Source organism: Entelurus aequoreus, linkage group LG01 (assembly GCF_033978785.1).
Source record: "Entelurus aequoreus isolate RoL-2023_Sb linkage group LG01, RoL_Eaeq_v1.1, whole genome shotgun sequence".
In the NCBI taxonomy this organism is placed as follows: domain Eukaryota; kingdom Metazoa; phylum Chordata; class Actinopteri; order Syngnathiformes; family Syngnathidae; genus Entelurus; species Entelurus aequoreus.
The window spans coordinates 43,242,950-43,264,528 of NC_084731.1; the positions used below are offsets into that span (position 1 = coordinate 43,242,950).

Genomic DNA, 21,579 nt, shown 5'->3' on the forward strand with positions numbered 1-21,579 from the left:
AAGAAGAAAGCTGTAGGTGGGAAGTGGTGTATTAGCGGCAGGCTGCCGCAACATAAACACGTAGACGGTGTTTCATTGTTTACATTCCCGAAATATGACAGTAAAGCTTTACCATTGGCCTGTGGAGAACTGGGACAACAGAGACTCTTACCAGGAGGACTTTGAGTTGGATACGCGCTACCGTGAGTACGCAGCTGCGGCTTCCAAACATTTGATCGCTTGTCCGTACGTGCATGCCGCTATGTGCATGTCACGTACGTAACTTTGGAGAAATATATGTGCTGTATGAACTTTGCGGAGGTGAACGGTACTTTGGGCTGTGGGATTGAGTGTGTTGCGCAGGTGTTTGATTTGTATTGGCGGGTTATATGGACGGGAGGGGGAGGTGTTTGTTATGCGGGATTAATTTGTGGCATATTAAATATAAGCCTGTTTGTGTTGTGGCTAATAGAGTATATATATGTCTTGTGTTTATTTACTGTTTTAGTCATTCCCAGCCGAATATCAGGTCCCACCCGCCTCTCACAGCATCTTCCCTATCTGAATCGCTTCCACTGCCCTCTAATCCTTCACTCTCACTTTCCTCATCCACGAATCTTTCATCCTCGCTCAAATTAATGGGGTAATCGTCGCTTTCTCGGTCCGAATTGCTCTCGCTGCTGGTGGCCATGATTGTAAACAATGTGCAGATGTGAGGAGCTCCACAACCTGTGACGTCACACTACTTCCGATACAGGCAAGTCTTTTTTATCAGCGACCAAAAGTTGCAAACTTTATCGTCGATGTTCTCTACTAAATCCTTTCAGCAAAAATATGGCAATATCGCGAAATGATCAAGTATGACACATAGAATGGACCTGCTATCCCCGTTTAAATAAGAACATCTCATTTCAGTAGGCCTTTAATGTCCTTCAGTGGGACATCAGCAATAAGGCTGGCAGGGAGAAATCTTCCCATTAATCTTCTCACCAGGCTGGTCATCTCCCGGTGCAGCCTATGAACCATCACTCCTTCAGCCTAGAAACACATTGATTATCAGTCATAAAAAAATGATGATAACAGCATTATTTATTATCATAATTATTTAAGTTAATCTTTTGATAGGCTGGCTGACCTGAAACATAACATTGAACTCGTTGCTGGTTACTGGGGTTCAATTCCCACCTTCGACCATCCTAGTCACGTTCGTTGTGTCCTTGGGCAAGACACTTCACCCTTGCTCCTGATGGCTGCTGGTTAGCGCCTTGCATGGCAGCTCCCGCCATCAGTGTGTGAATGTGTGTGTGAATGGGTGAATGTGGAAATACTGTCAAAGCGCTTTGAGTACCTTGAAGGTAGAAAAGCGCTGTACAAGTATAACCCATTTATCATTTATAACTCTGCCGGTGGTTTTAGAGCCTGGGAGAGGAAGAGGAAAAAGAACTTTGTCTTCTTGCTGGTTAAATGCTCTGCCAGCATCTTCACCTTGCCAGGCTTCTCCACATCCTCATAACTGGCAAAATATGCCTGCAGTGCATCCCACTGGTTGAGCACCCAGTTTATGCAAGTCAGCAAGCTGAGCCACCTGGTTGCACAGTATCAGAGTATCTTCAGAGTTTCTGAGTCTGTGAACTCCACAAACTCTTTGAAGATTTCACGTTTGGCACTGAAGTTGAGAAAGGTTAAAAAATTTTTTTTTTTTAAAAAAGGACATAAATTGTTAAATAATGAAAAGCCAGGGAACCAAGATGACATCCAATAACTGTCAAATTGTGGCACAGAGGCTCTCTTTTAACTTCTGTGCAAGTGTAACATGCGTCATATCAATATGCTTACTTGATGTCAAAGTGAGCATATATACTGCTGAGGATGTCTTCAATAGGCTGGCGTAGAGCCTTAATGCCACATCCTGTGGCCAGCTGGACCAGATGACAGATGCATCCCATGTCAATTAGGGATGGCTGCATGTCTTTGATTCAGCTGACAACAGAATTGTGCTTCCCCTCCATGACATTGGCATTATCACTATTAAATGCCACAACGTTTCTCCAGTCAATTTTTCTGTCACTAGAAATGAACAAAGTACAACATTACTTATTAGTGGTCTGTCTCCTAGCATATTGTATTGTATTTACATTCACACATTAGCGACTTTACATTTACCTTAGCACTGTGTTCAGTGACTCAAAGAGGTTCTGTGCTGTGCCAATGTTGCACACTGGCATGTGCAGAAACTTCGTCACCACCTCCTGAGTTTTCGGATCGCAAACCCTGGCCAATATCACAAACTCCTTTAAAAAAAAATAATAATAAAATAAAAAAAATTATATACTGTATATATATATATATATATATATATATATATATATATATATATATATATATATATATATATATATATACATATATATATATATATATATATATATATATATATATATATATATATATATATATATATATATATATATATATATATATATTTAGAGAGCAATTTTCACTGACAGCAGACACAAAGTTACTTTACAAGAGAAGTGTAAATACAAAATACATACTTTATCCGTGTTTCTGCTTGTGCTTTCATCACACCAGACCAAAGGGTTGGTTTTGGCACAGTTCGATCACTTCCTTGTCCAATTCCGGGGCAATGGCACCTATCAAATACACAGTAATGAAAACACAGTTGTTCTACTAACTGTACTGTACTTGCTGCTTACTTAAAAAAACCAAAAACTTACCTTTCACTAGGGGTGTAACGGTACGTGTATTTGTATTGAACCGTTTCGGTTCAGTTCAGAGGTGTGCCGAACGAGTTTCCACACGAACATATTAAGTAGTCGCCTCCGCTTCCTTCTGCCTTTGTTTCTGTCAGTACTCTACACCAGTGGTCCCCAACCACCGGTACCAGTCCGCGGACCAATTGGTACCGGGCCGCACAAGAAATTAAAAAAAAAAAAAAAAAAAAGTTTTTTTTTGTATTAAATCAACATAAAAAACACAATATATACATTATATATCAATATAGATCAATACATTGTATTTCTTTATGAAAAAAAAAAAGAAAAAAAAAAAATCTGTCCTGGATGAACTGAAATTCTTGTTTCCAATCATTTTGGAACTTGCAAGCGTACTTCTTCTTCTTACTCGTCGTCGCCAAGTCTGTCTCTTCTGCGTTCTTCGTCTCCTTCTTGTTGTGTGTGCAGTTGTGCACTCTCCAAAAGCCATAAATGTTATAACGTGACTGGGCCGGCACGCTGTTTATATTGAGGAAAAGCGGACGTGACGAGTCGCTCCTCACTCAGGTCCGCATGGAATATTGCTGTTTGGCTGGAAATCGGGAGAAATTCGGGAGAATGGTTGTCCCGGGAGATTTTCGGGAGAGGCACTGAAATTTCGGGAGTCTCCCGGAAAATTTGGGAGGGTTGGCAAGTATGCCTAGTGTGTGTGTGACAATCATTGGTACCGTATTTCCTCGAATTAGCGCCCGGGCGGTAATTAATTTAAAACCTCTTCTCACTCCGGCGCTTACCAAAGGCATGCGGTAAATTTAGGCATGCGGTAATTATTTTAAAACCCGCTTCTCACTCCGGCGCTTACCAAAGGCATGCGGTAAATTTAGGCATGCGCTTATAAATTTGAGTATGATGTAAGGATACCATCATGACATCGCTTAATGCCGCAATAAAATTTAAAGCACAATGAATCATCCGGGGAGTTCTTTTTGTTTGGGTCTGAAAAGGCAATTATAACGTGACACTCTTTATTTTTACAAGGGGTCATTCAACAATTACGGACGCATTTTTCTGTATGTAAAAACGCATGAAAAACAAATTGAAAATAAAACATGCTACTTTAATTCTTAACTAAGATTGTAACAACAAACATTATCAATCAATGTAAACAACATCCGTGAGGCCAGAGAGAAAATATCATTTGAACTTGAACAAACTGAAAATGTTCCTGTCGGCATTACTGACAGATGCTTCCCCCACTGCACCTTGATGGATATCTACTACGGTACTTGTACTACATCCTGTGGAGGTCCATCAGTTGTTAAGACCTCTTCATCTTCAGCATCGTCCATTTCTCCGTCACCTTGTCCGACATGTACGTCCAAAACTACAGCACCGTCGTTTGAAATAATTTCTTCTGTGTCCGCTTCCTCATCACTCTCATCACTTTTTTATGGCTATGTCTTGGTCGTCATCTGTGTCATCTTGTCTCAGGGGCTGATTGAGGAGGCTGTGTATATCAATACATATGTATTATTTTGCGAAACGAGTTTGACCCGGCGGTAACTCTAGGCATGCGCCAATTATTTTGCGAAACGAGTTTGACCCGGCGGTAAATCGAGGCATGCGCATCCTATATACCCGGCGACAATTCAAGGAAATACGGTACTTTAACTTTAAGTTTGTACACACCTTCCCATTCAATAGCATGGACAAGGGTCTGTAAAACCTTGATACCTAATTCTTCTTATGCCATTGTAAAAAAAGAATAAATAGTAATAGTAAAAGCTATGACGACTCCGGCAGTGGGGGACATTTTTTTTTTTCCGAGGGTTTGGTTTACATCCGCATTACAAGCTTGCAGTACGGCATCCCTGAAGTGTCAATACACTTAAAACAGGACAAAAGAAAAATTTAAAACAATAATAATAATTTTTAAAAAACACCTGTGTTTCTGAACTTTCCTGCAGCACGTCGAGGCTTTTATCAACCAAACGTGGCTGCTGAGATACCAAACTCCCGTGGAAGATTCCACCGAGCAGCTCATTTGGTCCTTCATCGTGGCCGTGCTGAGTTTGGGGGCGTGGCTTGGCGCCGTTCACAGCGGAAGTCTGCCCGTCAAATATGGCCGGTAAGAGCGTTTTGTTTTATTGATTTTGTCTTAGTTGGAATGAATGCTGTATTTAGAATTTTGGAAAATTTGTTCCATAAATTTGCTTTGAATGCAAGCCACAAAAAATGCCCTGTTGAAATCAATTGACAATGTCGTTTTTGAGCCCACTTTTATTCTAACATGAACTAATGCAATCCAGTGTGATAACATTTCCATTAAATTTGGAGTACCGGCTTTCTACTTATTTTTTTCATAAAAGTCCACCAGATAGCACTACTTTTTCTTATTCAAAGTATGCAGCAAAAATATTTTAAATTTTCTAAAATGGGGTCTCTATAGCTAAAATGACACATTTTGTCACTGTGGATATGTGTGAAAGAAGGTATGTTATTATTTAGTTTTTCGTGCAAACATAGGGTTCAATTCCTAAATAGTAGGCCTATTTGTTATGTTTTTAAAAGTGGAAAAAAGTAATAATATTTTATATTTTTACTGACATTTCTTGTCATTTGGACCTCAAGTGTTTGTTTTTTTTAACTCATACCGTAGGAAAATTAAAATGAAAAAATACATATCAAACTGCCAATCATTTACCAAGATTACTCAGAGCCTAATAATAATAATGAAAATATTACTAATTATTGTATGAATAACAAAAAAAGTAACATATTAATAATAAAATACAATAAAATAAATAATACTAATAATTTTCATAATAATGATAATAATAGTAATCGAATACTTCCTAAAATATATTTCATGAAATTGTTTTCATTAAAATTTATTTTACAGTGAGTTATGTAAAAATACTGTCCTCAAAACCAAAATTCAACAAATATGTATATACAGTATAAGTATAATTTAGGCTAAAGTAGTGTTAAAATATTAAAATGGAAACCAATGTGTTTCTTACTGCCGTTTTTAGAAGCTGTCATTTTTGTCATGAGGGACAAAAGATAGAAAATATTTTAAAGTAGACGTGTCCACAATTTGACATAAAATGGAAGGCATCAATGGTGGGACTAATAAAGAAATAAATACGCCAACTTAACACACTTGGTGTGTTGAGGCTCCAGCTGTTGCATGATGATGAAGGAAACAAACATTGTCTTGCAGGAAGAAAGCGTTAATGATCAACGACGTCGTGGCCGTCGTGGCCGCTTTGTTCATGCTCTTTAGCCGCGCGGCCAAATCTTTTGAGATGATTTTGCTAGGCCGCTTTCTCTTCGGATACAACGTTGGTAAGTGATGATGATGATGATGATGATGATGATGATGATGATGATGATGATGATGATGTTTTCTTGTTGTAACCTCACTGTTGTGTGACGTGTGTGCAGGTCTAGGCTTGAGCGTGCACCTCATGTACTTGGGTGAAAGCTCTCCAAAGAAACTAAGAGGATTCTTGACTCTCACCAGCTCCATCTTTATTGGTTTGGGGAAGGTTATGGGTCAAATCATTGGCATCAAGTATGAAGTTCAAATTGCTGATAGATGCTTAATACTGCACATCACAGCAAATCATAGCAATACCTATACTCCCACTTAGATTGGATGCTTAATTAGGGGTGTACCCGATCTGATATTTATATCATTCTGAAAAAAATTAGTATCTGATGATATCCCCTTGCATCTAAAATGACCAATATGAAGTTAATTATATTTGTATAGCACTTTTCCCTAGTGACTCAAAGTGATTTACATAGTGAAACCCAATATCTAAGCTACAGTTAAACCAGTGTGGGTGGCACTGGGAGCAGGTGGTTAAAGTGTCTTGCCCATGGACACAACGGCAGGATGGCGGAAGCGGGGATCAAAACTGGAACCCTCAAGTTGCTGGCACAGCTGCTCTACAAACCAAGGCACGCCGCCCCAATACAAACATTCCTAAAAAGCATTTACTTGTCCAAAGCTGAACACAGCCAGTTAATATTTACGTGTTTTGATCTTTTTATTTCAAAAACGCATCACAATATTTGCTTCTTTTTTTTCATCACTGATTTCTGCTCACTTCAGACTTTATGAGAGCCAACAAACATAATATAGTATCACTTACTGTGCAATGTCTGCTGTCATTAGGATGTCGACTGCTAGGATGTTCTTAAATTCCCGTTTGGATGAAGACTCACTCATGATCCTCGCGAAGAAACGGGGTGGGGGGAAACAAGCGCTTTTCGTGTCGTCCTCGCCAGTTCCAGGTCCTAAATTGGCTTGTCAAAGAGTCACAACTTGTCGCATTACCTACCCAGATGTCTCACGTCCAGGTGAGAGGCATGATTTATGGTCTACAATAAACTTACAGGGAGCATGGAAGCGAGGAAGCAGCAGACCACTCAATGACGTAAACATAGGGAGACACGGAAGTGATCACGTCGCCGCTATGAATAGCTTGTCTGCGTTAGCGCTTATTATAACAATATCACTAATACTTGGTTAATATTCAAATAAATTGAGCATTGTTAGCACTTTTTTAACGCTTATTCATCAGATTTATGGGCGGAATAGTGGAGCTCCATTGGCTCCGCTGTAAGCGGACTTTTATTTACTCAATATTTAGAATGCATTAAAAAAAAATACATCCGTTGTAATTTCTTTCATAATGATTGTGAACGATAGGCAAAATTCCAAAAAAAAGTGAAGTTTCCCTTTAAGTAGTCAGGAGGAAATGGGTATCAGGTGTGTGCAAAGGTGGCTGCACCCTGTAGACAGCTTAAGTCCATTTCAGTTTTTTTTTATACTTAAGATCTTTCTCTCTTTGAGTCATTTCATTTGCTCAAACCTTTTCTACCATTCTACACTACAAAATAATACACATATGTATGATTCCTGCTGATATTGTATTAGAATAATATATTGGTATCGGCCAATACTCAAGACTTCAATATCGGTATTGTATCAGAATTGAAAGAGTTGTATCTAACCCCCTGCCTTTAATACACATTGATTCAACCAAGTGGTACTATTTGAGGCCTTATGGAAAGGGCACCAAAATATTCACTTTTTGGTACCGCTCATTGTGCCGCTCGTCGCAGTGGTACTCTTTGGCACGCTTGTGGAAGGTAACAGCTGCCTCACTAGGTTAGCTTAATGTCATGTTTACTGTGGCAAACTGAACTGTGGTGGACATCTATGATCTTCAGGCAATGGTGGGACAACATTTCTATTATATTGTATTGTCTTGCAAAAAGGCTAGTATATTAGAAGTGTGTGAAGTGTTTGGACTGAGAGAAATACATAAACAAAACACAAATTTTTTTCTAAATTTGGATAAAATCGGCATAGGAATGACGAAACATTTTGCAGAAGGCCACCACAGCATCAAGGGTACTCATCATCGGCGGTCACTCGAACGAGTATGACGATCCTTCTGGTAGGGGTGTATCCCTTTATGGAGGATGCCTGTGCGTAGGGCTGGGCGATATGGCCTTTTTTTAATATCTCAATATTTTTAGGCCATATCGCGATACACGATATACATCTCGATATTTTGCCTTAGCCTTGAATGAACACTTGATACATATAATCACATCAGTATGATGATTCTATGTGTCTACAATAAAACATTCTTGTTCATACTGCATTAATATATGCTTATTTTAAACTTTCATGCAGAGAGGGTAATCACAACTAAGTCAATTGACCAACAGTGTATTTATTAAACAGTTATTAAGCAGTGGCACAAACATTCATGTCGATTCAAAACAGAAAGTGCAAGATTGTCAGAGACATTTTAAAACAAGCTATTAGTGCACTTTTGTGCATGATGTCACTAAGATGACATATCAAAACAACACTAAATTAAAGTGCACTTTTTGTACAGAACACCACTACAATAGTTTAAAACATATAAAGTGCACTTTTGTGCATGATGTCACACAAGATATTTCAATAACTGTCAAATAAAAATTAGCTGCATAATAGCGTCCTTCGCTATGTGGTAGGTTACTGCGGACATTATCTCCTTTTGTTGTTGACTCTTTTTTTCATACGGTGTTGATCTGGAAATGTTTGCCTCTTCATTTTGATGGTGTGGGGGTGTGGCATCGACCGGAGGTGTTGACATGCGGAGTAAGCAGTGAGCACTCTTCATTCTCTAGCAGGTGACTTTTCAAATGATGCTACATATTTGCAGTAATGCTACTTTTTGTAGCAATGATTTTTCCCCACACTTGACAAATTATGGTTGTCTGTTCGACATATTCCCACTGGAAGCCAAACCACCGCCAGACGATGCACACCCTGCTGTTTTTCTTGAGAATTAATTCTTCCTTCATTTGTTACCAGATTTGCACCTTCTTTCTCTCGTATTACCGCTCGGACCACTCCGCTAGCATCACAGCTAATGTTACCCATGCTGCTACCTCTCTGCTCCGCGAGGGCGATACGTATGTGACGTATGACGTGACAGTATGTGACGTATGTAAGAAGTTGCGCTTGCTGTCTGTGAGAAGGACAGACAAGAAAGAGTGGGAAGAGCCTGTAGTGTAATGCCAGCAGCTAAAAGCAACTGCGTGAGAACGTATACTGGAATATCACAATATAGTCATTTTCTATATTGCACAAAGACAAACCCGCGATTTATCGAGTATATCGATATATCGAGTATATCGATATATCGCCCAGCCCTACCTGTGCGTGACTTTGTTTAACGTGGGGAGACTGGTGCACAGAGAGTCACCACACGATCCTTGACAGAATCTGGTCAGGGTCCAGTGGCATGGAGTCCAAGACGACTGGGGACCCTTTTCTGCTGCAGCCTTCTTCCGCCGTTGTGGTAGTTCTTAAATCTACCGTCTTCCGCCTGCTCCGCCGTTAAGGTCTTCACCGTATCCCTGGCTAGGGGGCAGTCAGGTACTAGTCCTTTGCCAAGGGCCACCTGGGGTAACAGTAGTAAAGGGGTTAACCTCCTAGTGCCCCAAGACCCCATAGAGGAGCCTCCACTGCCGGATGCACTTTAACGTCATGCCCAGGACATCAAGGGGATTAAGTAACACATGATTGATTGTCCTTCACTGTGTCCCTGCAGGGAGATGATGGGCTCTGAAGAAATGTGGCCTTTCCTCTTGGCAATCAGCGGCATTCCCGCCATTGTGCAGTTTGTGGCTCTGTTATTCTTCCCCGAGTCTCCTCGGTACCTTTACATCGACAAAGGGGACTCTGAAGGCGGCAAGAAAGGTGAGTGGACACGTCACTGAGCGGATGCCAAGTCTGTTTTTGTGAAGAGTAACCAAGAGGAAAAGTCTGACGATAACCGCAGAGCCAGAAATGAAACTTACTGGGATTTAGGAAAGGGTGTTAATCCTGTGTGTTATCATTGACATAAACTAAGTAATTTAACCAAGCAGATTATAAAGTAAATATTTTACACAGTTAACGCCAGCAATACCTATAAAGCACCACTAGATGCCAGTATTCCACTGCAAACATCATATCCACATGCCGGAATTTATTTGTGTGTGTAAGCTAACTCTTCTACAACTGAACCACCGCAAAGGTAAAAAAAATTGTCAAAACATGCAAACCTACTGATTGGCCTGTGCTATAATTTTTCTGACAAAAACACCACATGATGGCGCGGTTATTAAACCCCATATGTTAGATTGACTTAGATTTTCTAACACAGCCCAACACCGGCTGTGTCTAAAATTCGGGTGCTTAGCCAAGTCACAGCGAAATTGGAGCACATATTTAGGGGACTGACAAGTGCACGTGTTAAATGTGATCATGAAAAACATTAAACAAAACTTATTTGTCAATATTTGGACAATAATTATCCAGAAGTTACCCAACACATTTTATAATGATTATTAAACAGATTGTAATGTGCATCTTAGTTGTAGTTTTGATTACCAAATTTGGAGGTGTTGAAATTGCCATGTCAAATCGCTAATGCTAATTAGTCTCATGTAATCCCATGTAAATTAGCATCCAGCTAGCCCATTTGTTTAAATGCTTTTATTTTTTTGTCGAAATTTCAGAGAAAAGTTATTTTGTATCTCATCTGAGTTATATTGACATTACTTTATTTATGTAAGTTCAGTTTTACAGTGTTTTGAAGTAAAGACTTTTGAAAAGCTTTCAAATGAAAACCTCTTATCCATCTGCTAAGATAGCACGAAGAGACGTTAGTCGAGTCAAAGTCTTTGGTGGAACTTACATATTCACATGTTTTATTGAAAAGCAACGCATTGAATAGCTCTTGTTAGTTCTAAAGATGTCAGACACAGGCTAAAACATCCAGTTTAGTGCCCTTCACAATAAAGGTGCTTTCAGTTTACCAACATTTTTGTACCGGTTCCATTCAAATAACATTTCTCCCAAATACAATGCAATATTTTGAATAACAGTGTCACGTTAATACAAAAATAGGTCACAACAGAGATGTTGGCTGGAGCAAAACAGACTACATCATGGGTCAGCATCCCAAAATGTTGAAAGAGCCCTATTGGACCAAAAATGCAAAAAACAAATCTGTCTGGAGCCGCAAAAGATGAAAAGCCTTATAGTGTTATAATGAAGGCAACACATGACGTAAGTGTCTAGATTAGCTATAACAGCCTACTATCAAAATGACTATGTGTCTCAGGCTGAAGCAAATCTTCGTTGACAGAAATGTTGACATTGAACATTTATTCTACACATTTTTACAACATTGGAAAACAGTAAATCAGAGGCTGCTCAGAAGGTGAGATAATTCCTGGAAATTACTGGCTTTTAATGGCCAAATGTATAGATGTAAAAGTAAAGGATATTAAATGAGCTCAAATATACCTACAAATGAGGCATAATGATGCATTATGTACATACAGCTAGCCTAAATGGCATGTTAGCATTGATTAGCTTGCAGTCGTGCACTGACCAAATATGTCTGATTAGCACTCCAACAAGTCAATAACATCAACAAAGAGCACATTTGTGCATTCACGCACAGCATACAACTTTTGGTGGACAAAATGAGACCAAGAAGGAGTGGAAGATTTTACATGTAAACAAACTGTTGCGTCACAGTCCACACTATGGTGAGTTCAAGAACCGCCGAAAGTAGTAGGACAAAACAATGTTTACCAAATACTCTCATCAGTGAAACAGACACACAAACATATTAAACAGTGGGCTTTCTAACAATTGGGAAGGTTTGTGTCATGGTTGTCCTCAAACCAAAAACATACTAAAACAAAAATATTATTTTTCACCCATCGTTTTCCATTTCCAATCATTTTTTTAAAATACTCCAGGGAGCCACTAGGGCTGCACTAAGGAGCCACGGGTTGCTGACCCCCGCACTACACAGACATAATCTGATCAAGATTGGTCAAAGGATCAGGACACAATTGTAGTTTTATATCTTGTCTTCTTTACACTTGTAAACCTTAAGTGTGCTCTTAAAGGCCTACTGAAATGAGATTTTCTTATTTAAACGGGGATAGCAGATCCATTCTATGTGTCATACTTGATCATTTAGCGATATTGCCATATTTTTGCTGAAAGGATTTAGTACAGAACATCGACGATAAAGTTCGCAACTTTTGGTCGCTGATAAAAAAGCCTTGCCTGTACCGGAAGTAGCGTGACGTCACAGGTTGTGGAGCTCCTCACATCTGCACATTGTTTACAATCATGACCACAAGCAGCGAGAGCGATTCGGACCGAGAAAGCGACGATTTCCCCATTAATTTGAGCGAGGATGAAAGATTTGTGGATGAGGAAAGTGAAAGTGAAGGATTAGAGGGCAGTGGAAGCGATTCAGATAGGGAAGATGCTGTGAGAGGCGGGTGGGACCTGATATTCAGCTGGGAATGACTAAAACAGTAAATAAACACAAGACATATATATATACTCTATTAGCCACAACACAACCAGGCTTACATTTAATATGCCACAAATTAATCCTGCATAACAAACACCTCCCCCCTCCCGTCCATATAACCCGCCAATACAAATCAAACACCTGCGCAACACACTCAATCCCACAGCCCAAAGTACCGTTCACCTCCGCAAAGTTCATACAGCACATATATTTCCCCAAAGTTACGTACGTGACATGCACATAGCGGCACGCACGTACGGGCAAGCGATCAAATGTTTGGAAGCCGCAGCTGCGTACTCACGGTACCGCGTATCCAACTCAAAGTCCTCCTGGTAAGAGTCTCTGTTGTCCCAGTTCTCCACAAGCATGCATATCCAACTCAAAGTCCTCCTGGTAAGAGTCTCTGTTGTCCCAGTTCTCCACAGGCCAATGGTAAAGCTTGACTGTCATCGTTCGGGAATGTAAACAATGAAACACCGGCTACGACGTAGCTGCTACGTGTTTGTGTTGCTGCAGCCGGCCGAAATACACCGCTTCCCACCTACAGCTTTCTTCTTTGCAGTCTCGAATTGAACAAATTGCAAAAGATTCACCAACACAGATGTCCAGAATACTGTGGAATTTTGCGATGAAAACAGACGACTTAATAGCTGGCCACAATGGTGTCCCAAAATGTCCGCTACAATCCGTGACGTCACGCGCAAACGACATCATACCGAGATGTTTTCAGCAGGATATTTTGCGGGAAATTTAAAATTGCACTTTACTAATCTAACCCGGCCGTATTGGCATGTGTTGCAATGTTAAGATTTCATCATTGATATATAAACTATCAGACTGCGTGGTCGGTAGTAGTGGGTTTCAGTAGGCTTTTAAGTTCTCCGGCACGTGTCCTTCCTGTGCCACAGCATTGCAGTGGCTGTGGCAGGAAGACGACTTGAAGCAGGAGCTGGAAGACATGGACAAAGAGCGTGAGAGCGTCCAAGGAGAGCAGGCCAAGACGGTGAAGGATGTTCTGACTCGTCGCTGTGTCAGATGGCAGCTGTTGACCTTGGCCATCCCCTGTGCTGGCGTCCAGTTCTGTGGCATCAATGCCGTATGTACCTTCGCTCGTTCCACACTCCTTCTACGTGGTTAGAAAGCTGCTTCGCATCACCCAAGCCTTTCTTGTAGCTCTATTTCTACGCATTCGACATTTTCCGAGAGTCAGGAGTACCGGAGGAGCAGATGCATTACTTGGCAATCGGGATCGGAGCCACGGAACTCATCACTGTGATGCTGTGTGTGAGTGTCTCCTGACCATATTCACAGACTGAACACATTCACTTTGTACCTACTTGATATATTTGATAGAAATTTGAGTCAGGAACAGCAAAACAGCAAAAACAGGAATCTAAGGCTGTTTAATTTGTTTTTATTTTTCAAAACATTTGATGAAATTAAACCAAAAACATTGAATAAGATAAATATAATAATAAATAAATATCAAAAACTTGTATAAAATAAAATCTGACATGCCACCCATGATACCATGAAAGTATGATGTTTCTTTTTTATAGGTTAACTGCACTTTTTGGGGATTTTGCCTATCGTTCACAATCACATTCTAAATTGTAATTATCTATTATCTATTATGTATATATACAGTACAGGCCAAAAGTTTGGACAAACCTATTTACATTGTAGATTGTCACTGAAGACAAAACTATGAATGAACACATGTGGAGTTATGCACTTAACAAAAAAAGGTGAAATAACTGAAAACATGTTTTATATTGTAGTGTCTTCAAAATAGCCACCATTTGCTCTGATTACTGTTTTGCACACTCTTGGCATTCTCTCGATGAGCTTCAAGAGGTAGTCACCTGAAAGGGTTTTCACTTCACTTCATAGTTTTGATGCCTTCAGTGACAATCTACAAAGTAAATAGTCATGAAAATAAAGAAAACGCATTGAAATGAGAAGGTGTGTCTAAACTTTTGGCCTGTGATGTGTATGTATGTATATATACATATATATACAGTATATATATATATATATATATATATATATATATATATATATATATATATATATATATATATATATATATATATATATATATATATATATATATATATATATATATATATATATATATATATCCATCCATTAATTCATTATTTAATTAATCCATTTGCATAGATTACATTTTTCCTCCTTTTGGTTTTTATTTACACTGCTTTTCTTTTATATTATATTTTTATTTTACTATAAAATTAAGTTCTTTTTTTTAAGTTTAGAGTTATTTGTTCTCATTTTATTTTGAAATTTGAAACATGTTTAATTGTTACTCCCAAAAACTGCAGGTTTTCCAATTTATTTTTGTTTTCTTTCTTCATAAATGTTTTTATGATTGTATTTTTACAAAATTGACAAATAATTAAAAAAATGCTTAAAATTCATTTTTTATTTAATTTTGCCTATCATTCACAATCATTATGAGAGATGATCTCACTTCTCTTTTTATTTTTAGGATTCTAAAGATAAAAATACGCTTGCAAAATGGGGCGAAATGGAGTCCCTTTTGTTGCCTTCAAAGCCCTTTAAAACAACTTCAAAAACCACATTAACATTTTATATACATGCTGTACACACACACACACACACACACATATATACAGTATATATATATATATATATATATATATATATACTGTATATATATATATATATATATATATATATATATATATATATATATATATATATATATATATATATATATATATATATATATATATATATATATATATATATGTATATATATGTATATGTATGTGTGTGTGTAAAAATGTTTATATGTGCATGCGTGTGTATATATTTAAATTCATATGTGTATATATACACACGCACGCACATATACATATATTTCATATATATAAATATCAGCTTGAGAAAAAAAATATTGTGCATTTCAGTAATTGGATACACCCTTATTTATTATTTAGAAATGATCAAAATGTAAAAAATTTATATTTTAAATAAACATTTTAACAGCAAAAACAAAATTATAGTCTATTTTTCTAAAATCCCATTAAAAGAAAAGATTATAGTCAACATGACAAAAAATAACTGTAGAAAGCCACACATCAGTAAATACAAATAAAATGTAATAAAATGTAATTGTGTAATTTAAAAAATGTCCAACATCAAAGAGACAATCGCTCTTAAAGAACAAGAATAATAACAGAAAAAAAAATGAAGGAAAATGAGCGAAAATCCACACTTTGATGATGTGAAAAAAAGATTAAAAATGTGATGTAAATATTGTGTACTCCAACAGAGGTCTTCAACAGGGGGTTGTGAAATTAATGGTTGATTAGACTTTTTTTTTATATTACCCGCAATTTTTTGACAAATGAAAATATCTTTATATACACATTAACATAGATCCAGCACACTGTGGTGTAGTGTATAAACAGTAGTGATATGGGCACACTATTCACTGTGTCTTACAGGTTTAAAATAAAAACATTAATTAATAATAATCTTATTATATTCATGTTATCAGCTGCCAGCTTGCATATTGCACAATAACAAGGTATCTTAAGAACCTTTTTAAGTTAAAACACAACCTTATACAAGATATATAAGTAGGGAGTTCCCGCTCCAGCTCTCCATCAGTTTGGGGGTCCTTGGCCTGGGAAAATGTTGAAGACCCCTGTACCACAGTACCAGTACCAAGCAGGTTATATCTGCATAAATATGATGCTTTCTAAACGTCGTTCTGGATGTGCTTCAGTCCTTGATTATAGACCGTGCTGGCCGCAAGAAGCTGATGGGCTTTGGCTATTTACTGATGGGGGTCACCATGGCTGTTCTTACTGCTATGCTGTCCATCAAGGTATCCACTCTCCTGACACCATACGGCCTTGTACTAGTACAGGGGTCGGCACCCCAAAATGTCGAAAGAGCCATATTGGACCAAAAATAAAAAATAAAATCTGTCTGGAGCCACAAATAATTAAAACCCCTATATAAGTGTTATAATGAAGACAACACATGATGCAAGTGTCTATATTAGCTATATTAGCCTACTATCAAGATGACTTTAAAAGTCTTATATAGGTGCTAAAATTAAGACAACACACGATGTGTCTATATTAGTTATATTAGCCCACTATTAAAATGACTTTAAAAGTTTTATATAAGTGTTATAATGAAGACAACACATGATGTGTCTATATTAGCCTACTATCAAAATGACTTTAAAAGTTTTATATAAGTGTTATAATGAAGACAACACATGATGTGTCTATATTAGCCTACTATCAAAATGACTTTAAAAGTTTTATATAAGTGTTATAATGAAGACAACACATGATGTAAGTGTCTATTTAACTATAGTACCCTACTATCAAAATTACTTTACAAGTTTTATATAAGTGTTATAATGAAGACAACACATAATGTAAGTGTCTATATTAGCTATAGTAGCCTACTATCAAAGGCTGACGCAAATCTTCATTGACATTTTTATTCTACACGTTTTTGCAACATTGGAAATCATTAGTAAAATGGAGGCTTCTCAAAGGATGAGATAACTTCTGGAAATTACTGGCTCAGAATAGCCAAAGGTATATATATGTGTGTGCCCAAGTTTAAGGAAACGGCAGGCTGTCTTCTTCTAATGGATTTATTACAATCTTTGCAAGCTGGGTAACTTTTGCTGTGGTCTGGAACAACATGGCACACAAACGTGATTTAGGGCTATATAAATTAACATTGATTGATTGATTGATTGATTGAAACAACTATCACAAATGCAGCCAATAGTACATACAGATAATGTGTCATGAGACATGCAAATATAAATTAAATACAAACCCCGTTTCCATTTGAGTTGGGAAATTGTGTTAGATGTAAATATAAACGGAATACAATGATTTGCAAATCCTTTTCAACCCATATTCAATTGAATGCACTACAAAGACAAGATATTTGATGTTCAAACTCATAAACTTTATTTATTTTTTGCAAATAATAATTAACTTAGAATTTCATGGCTGCAACACGTGCCAAAGTAGTTGGGAAAGGGCATGTTCACCACTGTGTTACATGGCCTTTCCTTTTAACAACACCTAGTAAACGATTGGGAACTGAGGAAACACATTTTTTAAGCTTCTCAGGTGGAATTCTCTCCCATTCTTGCTTGATGTACAGCTTAAGTTGTTTAACGGTCTCTGTTATGGTATTTTAGGCTTCATAATGTGCCACACATTTTCAATGGGAGACAGGTCTGGACTACAGGCAGGCCAGTCTAGTACCCGCACTCTTTTACTATGAAGCCACGTTGATGTAACACGTGGCTTGGCATTGTCTTGCTGAAATAAGCAGGGGCGTCCATGGCAACGTTGCTTGGATGGCAACATATGTTGCTCCAAAACCTGTATGTACCTTTCAGCATTAATGGCGCCTTCACAGATGTGTAAGTTACCCATGCCTTGGCCACTAATACACCCCCATACCATCACAGATGCTGGCTTTTCAACTTTGCGCCTATAACAATCCGGATGTTTTTTTTCCTCTTTGGTCCGGAGGACACGACGTCCACAGTTTCCAAAAACAATTTGAAATGTGGACTCGTCAGACCACAGAACACTTTTCCATTTTGTATCAGTCCATCTTAAATGAGCTCAGGCCCAGCGAAGCCGACGGCGTTTCTGGGTGTTGTTGATAAACGGTTTTCGCCTTGCATAGGAGAGTTTTAACTTGCACTTACAGATGTAGCGACCAACTGTAGTTACTGACAGTGGGTTTCTGAAGTGTTCATGAGCCCATGTGGTGATATCCTTTACACACTGATGTCGCTTGTTGATGCAGTACAGCCTGAGGGATTGAAAGTCACGGGCTTAGCTGCTTACGTGCAATGATTTCTCCAGATTCTCTGAACCCTTTGATGATATTACGGACCGTAGATGGTGAAATCCCTAAATTGCTTGCAATAGCAGGTTGAGAAAGGTTTTTCTCAAACTGTTCAACAATTTGCTCACGCATTTGTTGACAAAGTGGTGACCCTCGCCCCACCCTTGTTTGTGAATGACTGAGCATTTCATGGAATCTACTTTTATACCCAATCATGGCACCCACCTGTTCCCAATTTGCCTGTTCACCTGTGGGATGTTCCAAATAAGTGTTTGATGAGCATTCCTCAACTTTATCAGTATTTATTGCCACCTTTCCCAACTTCTTTGTCACGTGTTGCTGGCATCAAATTCTAAAGTTAAAGATTATTTGCAAAAAAAAAAAATGTTTATCAGTTTGAACATCAAATATGTTGTCTTTGTAGCATATTGAACTATATGGGTTGAAAATGATTTGCAAATCATTGTATTCCGTTTATATTTACATCTAACACAATTTCCCAACTCATATGGAAACGGGGTTTGTACATAGAGGACATAAGCAAAGGAAATTAAATTATCTCAAATATACCTACAAACGAGGCATTATGATGCAATATGTACATACAGCTAGCCTAAATAGCATGTTAGCATCGATTAGCTTGCAGTCATGGATTGACCAAATATGCCTGATTAGCACTCCACACAAGTCAATAACATCAACAAAGCTCACCTTTGTGCATTCACGCACAGTATAAAATCAGAATCAGAATCAGAAATACTTTATTAATCCCTGAGGGGAAATTTAAATTTTCAGCACAATCCCATTCAAGATCAGACGATAAAACGTTTGGTGGACAAAATGAGACAAACAAGGAGTGGCATAAAACACGTCTTTCTGTGGCAGCATCGGAGAAAGTTGTACATGTAAACAAACTACGATGAGTTCAAGGGTCGCTGAAATTAGTAGGACAAATCAGTGCTTGCCAAATACTCTCATCAGTGAAGCATGTATAACAAACAGTGGGATTTCTAACAATTAGGAACGTTTGTGACATGTTTGTTCGCCAACAGAAAATATATTAAAACAAAAAAAAAAAATTCTTCATCTTTTTCCATTTTCACACATCTCTGAAAGAGTTCCAGGGAGCCACTAGGGCGGCGCTAAAGAGCCGCGGGTTGCTGACCCCCGTACTAGTAGATAGAACTGGATAAATAACTAGGCTTAGAAGACTCTGGCATACCTTGTGATATGTTAGCACACCTTTTTCTGTTGCAGGATCTGAATTCATGGATCCCGTATGTGAACATCGCCTTGATTTTTTGTGTCATCTGCATTTACGGACTCGGACCCTGTGAGTTCTGCTCCACAGATATGTACTACCCCTATTTAATAGAAGTGCTAGTAATGTGTAAGTATACATTTGTCTTCCCCAGCCGGAGTGTCTATGGTTCTTCCCGCTGACCTTTTCCTGCAAGCATGGCGTCCCTCCGCGTACGTCGTAAGCGGAACTATTAACTGGCTCAGCTTGTTCCTCGTGGGCATGTGTTTCAGCTACGTGGTGGTGAGAGCGGCAACCTTTTTTTTTTCTGCAAGTCACGTGCTTGTGAAACATGGTTTCGTGTCCACGCAGGACGGACTGGGCCAGTACTGCTTCCTGATCTTCGTGGTCTACTGCGTCTTCAGCGCGGCCTTCCTCCTCTGCTTGGTGCCGGAAACCAAAGGAAAGACCATAGTGGAAGTTACGGAGGACTTCAACAAACTTAATTACAAGAACAGAGAAACGGAACTGTCCACTAAGTTGTAATATCTGACCTTGTATTTATTGACCTGTTGTTGTGGATATTATTTAGTATATTGTTACAGTGGTTTCCTGCAGATTCACCATTCAGCGTTCGCCTCCCTGCAAAAACGTAGCTGATTTTTTGTCCCAATTTTTTTTTTTAATGCTTTTTCTAACTGAAAATAGGCTGTTTTCCAGCAGAAAACACATCTCTAAGTCGTGTAATAATGAAGAAATACGTTTTTAAAAATACAACTTTAATTGCAAATGTTGAAATTAAAGATTGTGAGCATTGTTATGGATACCGATCAAATTAGGTGCCTTTGATTATTGCAGTACAAATAAAAACTAACATTTATAATAAAAAGATAATGCTGCTTGATGCAGCAATATTTTAATGTATTTTATGTCCTTTGTGTATTAAGTTCTTGTTTTCACCTTTTTTTGTGTGCTTTTTGTAAAAAAAATTGGGGTAACACTTTAGTATGGCGAACATATTCACCATTAATTAGTTGCTTATTAAAGTTACAAAGACTTAATTTAGAGTTATTTGGACACTAGGGGAACATATAAGGGTGAGGTTTACTAATAAACAATAATTCTGAGGTTATTGAGGGAAGACTCGTAGTTAATGGCTTACTGGTTGTATAATAAGGCCATGCAGAATAAGGCATTAATAAGTACTTAATTAACAAATAAGAGCCAATATGTTACTAATTTGCATGTTAATAAGCAACTAATTAATGGTGAATATGTGTTCCCCATACTAAAGTGTTACCAAATACTGATAGTGAAATTGTTCTCTGTTTTTCATGTCTGTCAAACCTGCTCAGTGGCCTTGTGATTAGAGTGTCCGCCCTGAGACTGGAAGGTTGTGAGTTCAAACCCCGGCCGAGTCATACCAAAGACTATAAAAATGGGACCCATTACCTCCCTGCTTGGCACTCAGCATCAAGGGTTGAGATTGGGGGTTAAATCACCAAAATGATTCGCGAGCGTGGCCACCGCTGCTGCTCACTGCTCCCCTCACCTCCCAGGGGGTGAACATGGGGATGGGTCAAATGCACAGGATCATTTCACCACACGTAGTGTGTGAGTGACTATCGTTGAGATTTTAACTTTAACTTAACGAATATATAAAAGACCCTCTTTATTTGTGAGAATTACATCCCGAGATCACCCGCCAATTAGGACTGGATGGACTTTATTCATCCCACATTGGGGAAATTATGTGGTTGCAGGGTTAACAATTATAATTTTTAAAATCTATTTTTTGTTG

General features: G+C 38.2%; 1 protein-coding gene across 1 annotated transcript in view; it reads left to right on the forward strand.

Annotated features, from left to right (window-relative positions):
- Positions 1-20,324, forward strand: part of LOC133661897 (solute carrier family 2, facilitated glucose transporter member 11-like) — a 43,197-nt gene extending 22,873 nt beyond the window's left edge. Inside the window, exons 3-12 of the mRNA XM_062065836.1 lie at positions 4,682-4,842; positions 5,941-6,065; positions 6,165-6,294; positions 9,851-9,999; positions 13,540-13,727; positions 13,805-13,915; positions 16,416-16,517; positions 19,796-19,871; positions 19,954-20,081; positions 20,151-20,324. Of these exons, the coding sequence (XP_061921820.1) occupies positions 4,682-4,842; positions 5,941-6,065; positions 6,165-6,294; positions 9,851-9,999; positions 13,540-13,727; positions 13,805-13,915; positions 16,416-16,517; positions 19,796-19,871; positions 19,954-20,081; positions 20,151-20,324 (1,344 nt within the window). The remainder of the gene's footprint in view (positions 1-4,681; positions 4,843-5,940; positions 6,066-6,164; positions 6,295-9,850; positions 10,000-13,539; positions 13,728-13,804; positions 13,916-16,415; positions 16,518-19,795; positions 19,872-19,953; positions 20,082-20,150) is intronic.
- The last annotated feature ends 1,255 nt before the right edge of the window (positions 20,325-21,579 follow it).